Source organism: Crocodylus porosus, unplaced genomic scaffold (assembly GCF_001723895.1).
Source record: "Crocodylus porosus isolate Cpor-Errol unplaced genomic scaffold, CroPor_comp1, whole genome shotgun sequence".
NCBI classification, from domain to species: domain Eukaryota; kingdom Metazoa; phylum Chordata; order Crocodylia; family Crocodylidae; genus Crocodylus; species Crocodylus porosus.
This window is the reverse complement of record NW_017728906.1, coordinates 77,070,617-77,076,616: the sequence shown is the minus strand read 5'-3', so window position 1 is coordinate 77,076,616 and position 6,000 is coordinate 77,070,617. Positions and strand designations below refer to the sequence as shown.

The window sequence follows — 6,000 nt, the reverse complement described above, 5'->3', positions numbered from 1 at the left end:
TTAAGTTAAGCATCTGGTCATAGTTAACCTTCTTATTGTGAAGCCTGAAGGAAAAAAGACAGATAAATTTGGCAACTTGCGAGCGGAACTGCTGAGCTTAGATGCCTTTTTTATATGAAAGCTGTCAAGCAAGTCTGTTTTTCTTAGCTTTCAAGTCAGATAGTATTGACAAGCTATCTTTTGCTTGGAAACCAGCCAGGGCCTTATTTTATTCATTAAGTTAAAATCTTGAAAACTTCCCAAATCAAGAGAAAAAAAGAATTAATACATTTTTTTCACTTTTCTTTGAGTGAACAGGTGAAGCTGAGGTGTACTGAAAGTCTCATGGGGGCATCACTACAGAATCTGAAATACTTTTTTTCCTTGTAGGTTTTTTTTTCCTATTACTGTTTTGCAGAGACTTCATCACTGTAATGGTAATACTGTGAATTCAAACAAAGCTCTTCAGTACTGAATGAAAATCCCACTATTAATCAAACTGTGGCATTTAGGCACTGAAGATAGCAGGACAAAAGTATACAATTGCATACGTAGCTACAGGAGGGATTTGCTTTATGAATTTCTAATCTTTCCCTGAACAGCTCAGTGAAAAGAGTGTCTACAAATTTCTCTTTTGGTCATTGAGGATGGGTTAGTGTCCTTATAAGAGACTCTTCTCCAAAGCTGTAGAGCAGAGCTGCTTTTTCCTGATCCAGGTTTATAGATTAGTCACTTTTTGGCCTTGAGTAAAGGCTGCAGGTATAGGCCCTCCATCTTCTTGATGGAGAAGCTAATAGCTGTAATGGAGAGGTAATCAATATTTTTAAATTCTTTTTCTCACGATTTTTCTTGAAGAAGCACTGTTGTTAATATGTATTTTCTATCTTATGTCCTAAATGTGTTAGGCAACCTGCAGAGAGGTATGTAAATAAAGTGTTCATAATCAAAAGCTACAAACTTTTAACTGCTTCTTCATGGGCTGATTGGAAGATTCAGTAGATAGAGCAGTTTGGAATTTGGGCAGTAGGATTTGGATTTAAGCAATCTAATCCTGCAAAAGCTTGGCCCCCTTCTCAACCTATGTATTCACATGAGGAAAGATGCCAAGAATGGCAAAAAGAGTAACACTGATGTCCTTATACTTATTAATTGCAAAAGTTTGTATGTGTTTTTTTTAATTTACATTAATTTTGTCATACACATGAGAGAAATACAGGTATTATAGATCTTTTGTGGCATTCTGTTATGAAGGGATAAAGATAATGACCTGAAGTTCATAATACATAATTTAAGTCAGATTTTCTAGGAATTTCACAAGCCTGTATATCTTAAGGTCATTCACAAAAAATATTTGGAGCCAAATCCTCCATGTTTGTCCATCACAAGCTCCTATTTCTATCAATGGGAATGTTGGTTGTATACATAATCAGGTATCTGAGCTATACAGTTCAGATATATTTGATTTTGTTTTATTTTATCTTATTCTAAATGAGTCTGTGCTGCCCAATAGAAAAATCTGAGAATCATTCAATGTCCTATGACTCTTAACTGGAGACTAGACAGCTAAAATTGATAAAATGCCTACTTCCTATTTCAAGGCTCCAATATTAACTTCATATCCTTTTCGAAGTTATGTTGGTATTAAAATTAGTATGAACATTTGCCCAGAAATACAATAATAAAAAGTGGCAAAAAATAAGCTAAGGAATAAAAAGTAAAGAAATATCTGATATGTTTATTTTCTATGAAAGTGCTGCAGATTGGAATAATAACTTTTCACCTATCAACTAAAATCTTTTTAAAAAAGCAGGATACAAAAGTGTTAACTGTTTAAGTGGTAAAGATAAACACCATTAGCACCACTCCCCTCCCTCATATATAAGGAAGGCAAGATACCTACATATATTCCTTACTTTAAACCTGTCAGTAGTAGGATTGGTGTGCTGTAGCTGTGCTCACCCAAGAAATGTCCAAGACCCAAGAATTTTGTGATCTGTTCTATGAAACCAACTGTATAGTTTAATATTATCTGATAAAAACACAGCATTCATTTGTACTTTTGACAAAAAAGGGAATTTCTAAACAAAATTTTGCTTAATTTTGCTAAGATTTTGACTAGTATATATAACAGAAATCAAGAAAATTGCTTATTCTCCTTAACAGTTTAAATAACAAATTTTAGGTTTTGTTTGTGTAGCTGACAAATATCCATCACCTTTAGAATACAGTATGAACTTAGTATTACACATCCAAAGCTAAATCAACCTTTTATTTTATACTCTGATTGTGGCTTGTTGACTCAAAATCTGGGCCCAGTCAAGTACTGATGACACCAAAATGTTCAATTAACTCATACTTGATCATGAGCAAAAGAGTTTTAATCTGAGAATTTATTTTAAAATGTATGTAAAATGAATTCCAGCTTAGTTATTCAAAGGAAACTTACTTGATTTGGTATATAAAAAGCATTGTTATTTTGTTATTTCACATTACTTGTGTTTTGACTGAAATATGTCCACAATTTATTATGGAAAACACTGTGACAAAGTTGTTTGGAAAATATTTTTATTATAAAACGTACAGTATACTGACCTTAACATTATAAAACACAGTAACTTGTCAGAGTCTTGTAAAGACCAATAATTTATAAAATGAGACCAAAATCATTATAAGTTTTTCTAGCCTCATAGTCTAATTTAAAAATATATAAAATATATAATGATTGAATTCAACAGGAACATCCTTAGAAGTTGTAAAAGGGTTGTTCACAGATTAAAGTAACTAATGTCTGAATGTCTTTTATTAAAAATAGATCACTCTTATTTGCTGAATTAATCTTTGGATTTTGAAGAGGTGATAGAAGAATTAACAGAAAGGTTAGCAATCATATTCTATAAGGCTAGATTATGCAGAAGCACTGCAGGGGATAAAAATATTATGTCTCTCCAACAAAATAATGAAATGTTTTATCACCATAACTGTAATAATAGTATTATTACAGGGAATACTTCTTTGGTATCTTTTAAGGTGCTTCTTAAACCAAAGAGTAGCTTTGGAATATCAAGAGGCTTTGGACTGTCAAAGGTCAATATGAAGGCAATGATGTACTGCTAATGAAAATAAGATGTACAATCTCACTTTTCTGACCTCAGTAGGCTTGACTGTTTACAAACAGTACTTTCTTTGTTGTACTTGCTAGGCAGTAAACTGGGCATTAGTGTCTAATCAGAAGAGCTTGCTTAAATGTTAGAATATGTGGATATAAGTTGTTTTTGAATCGCTGCCTAGGATATTTTTAGCAGTGCATTTGTAGAAGCCTGCATCCCTTTGTGTAGATTGCTGGATGATTAACGACCCCTGAGGGTGGAGGAATTTATTTCCATACAGACGGGACTGAGCTCCTGTTGTCAGATGTGATTTGTCTGGGAGCTCCCATGTTATTTCTGCTTTAGGAATCCCAATAGCCATGCAGTTCAGTTTAATCGCATTTCCAGGCCTGGTGTAGATAACAGGTGCTGGCTCACTGGTGATCCGTGGTGGGTAGGCTATCACTATGACTGGCACGTTCATAACAGATATGCCATACTCGGTTGACACTTTGCACAAATATGTGCCCCTGTCAAATACAGAGGCATCACGTACAGTAAGTGAACCGTTTTCCAGAAGGGAGAAGCGGCCTAAGGTTTGGGGACCATCTAGTATAATCCCATTGGGCAATGTCCAGGAGGTATGTGACCGCTGGTTGGGCTGAGTAATACAGTGGAGCTGTAAAGTCTCCCCATTGATGATACTCACAAGATTGTTGTACTGGTTGCTGATTTCCGGCCTGAGTCCCACCTTTAGGAAGACAGTTCTCTCTGCATAGCCACCTGAATTCCTGGCTGTGCACCGGTAAGTTCCTGCATCCCCTGCGGAGAGGCCACTGATGTGCAAGATCCCATCCCTTTTGTGGTAGAACCTTTGCACGTGGCTGCCACTCTGCAGTTCTGTGCCATTGGGCAGGATCCATGTTGTGCTGGGTTCAGGGTTACCCTGCACTGAGCAGTTCAGATTGATGCTGTGCCCAGCAATTGCAGTTATCCTCTCACTGACTGGGTCCCTAAATGATGGTTTCTCCACATGATCTGTGACCAGAAGCTGCACAATCAGCCTAGCCTCCCCACCTTCATTTCTCCCAATGCACACAAGCTGCACTGAGTCTGTTTGTCTCACACCTTTGATGTCTAAGGTGCCATTGCGGTGCACAGTGATTCTGTTCCCATAGTAGGGAGCAGGCAGGATCACCCCTTCTGGGAAAGCCCACAGGACCCGTGGAGTTGGGATACCTTCAGCTCTGCAATCAATAAGTTTATGGCTGTCTCTCATGGCTGTCTCCTTTACAGAAGTTATTGCATTGAGATGCCCATTAATTTTGGGGGGCTGAACATTGACAAGGATCCAGACTATTTTTCTGTCTTCTCCAGCACTGTTTCGTACCAGACAAGTGTAGTTGCCACTGTCTGATCTTTGGGCCTTTTGAATGAGGAGGGTGCCATCCCTGTACACCTGATATTTATCGGATAGGACAGGAATAGGTCTATTCGTTGGAGAAAGCCATGTCACTTTGGGGGTTGGCTCACCTTTGGCCTCACATGTAACAGTGACAACATCTCCATAGGGAACATTAATAATAGAGTAGGTTTTGTTCCTGATAGTTGCAGGCTCAGCTAGTACTTTGACCCGCACTCTCATCTCATCCTTTCCAATCTGGTTCTCAGCATAACACGTGTAGTCCCCCTCCTCTCTCAGGCCTACATCATTAAAATACAGCGTTCCATTGTTGAAAACCACATATCTCTTTGCTCGGCTTCCACTGTCATCTGACTGCATGAAGGTGTTTATCATACTACCATCTGGGAGGCCCCAGGAGATTTCTGGGCTTGGCAAACCTGTGGCTACACAATCAACTTTCAGATCCCCCCCATACTTAACTTTGTGATTATGCACACTTTTATGTTCTATCTTGGCTGGTGTCATCATCACATTCACTTTAAGAACCACATAGTCATCCCCAACCTTATTGCGGGCCACACAAAGATAATCGCCTGCATCCTTATCGGTGACTGAGTTGACAACCAAAGTCCCATTGCCAAACACTTTGATTCTGGTCTCCCAGCTACTGTCAGGAAAGAAAACAGAACATAATGTGAGACACAAAATCAACTTAAAGAAAACCTCCATGAAAAAAATACTGGAATCACTACTATTACACAATTATACTGTCATAGAAATGTTTAGTATTTATAGCTAAAAGGAGATAGAGGAGATGATGATGATGATGATTCCAGGCAATTCTATCCTGAATTTATACCATTTTAATCTATTTTGCAGCTCTCAGTAATGTTTAAATATGGTAACAAATTATATACATGCCTATGTACACCATAGTTGTAAGGAGGTAGAAACTTTACTCACAGCACTTACTAATCAAGATAAGCTATTTCTTAGGGATTGATAACCAATATTTTTTAAACCTCCAGAGCAATTCCAAAGAACAAGTATAAAGATCGTATATAGTTTCCAAACTGAGACATCTTTCAGTGTATGTCATGGCGCATGTCAACACTGCAGCAGAAGTAGCATGCCCAGGACAGACTATTTCCAAGCATGTGGTGCCCACCCACTCTTGATGACATGTTCCAAACCTGAAAATGTGCCAGTGGGATTTAATATGCTTAAAAGTGGCCAGTGGAAACAGCCCTGGAGTGGTCTCTCTGGTGCTTTTCCTGGTTGTAAGGGTGTGGGAATGAATGAGCAGGGTGTGCTTGGGAACATCTTGGCCAGGGCATGCCTATGATGGCTCAAGCGTTGAGCAGTGTTCAAAAGATTGTAAAACTATTATTTCCATCCAGTTCATTAAGTAAACTCCAGACATTGGGTTCAAAGCTTCTTTTCTCTCCCATACAGTTCCCTCAGAGAAATAAGCATTGATTATTTAGTTTGCACAGCTTTTGAAAGATGAGAAAGAAACAAAAACTATCA

The 6,000-nt window shown here is 38.0% G+C and overlaps 1 protein-coding gene across 2 annotated transcripts in view; it reads right to left on the bottom strand.

Moving 5' to 3' along the window:
- Positions 1-2,526: 2,526 nt before the first annotated feature.
- MXRA5 (matrix remodeling associated 5) overlaps positions 2,527-6,000 on the bottom strand; it is a 30,222-nt gene continuing 26,748 nt past the window's right edge. Inside the window, exon 7 of one of the 2 annotated variants that reach the window (XM_019529368.1) lies at positions 2,527-5,137. In XM_019529368.1, the coding sequence (XP_019384913.1) occupies positions 3,226-5,137 (1,912 nt within the window). In that variant the 3' untranslated portion in view covers positions 2,527-3,225. The remainder of the gene's footprint in view (positions 5,138-6,000) is intronic. The other variant, XM_019529369.1, reaches the window with a different exon arrangement.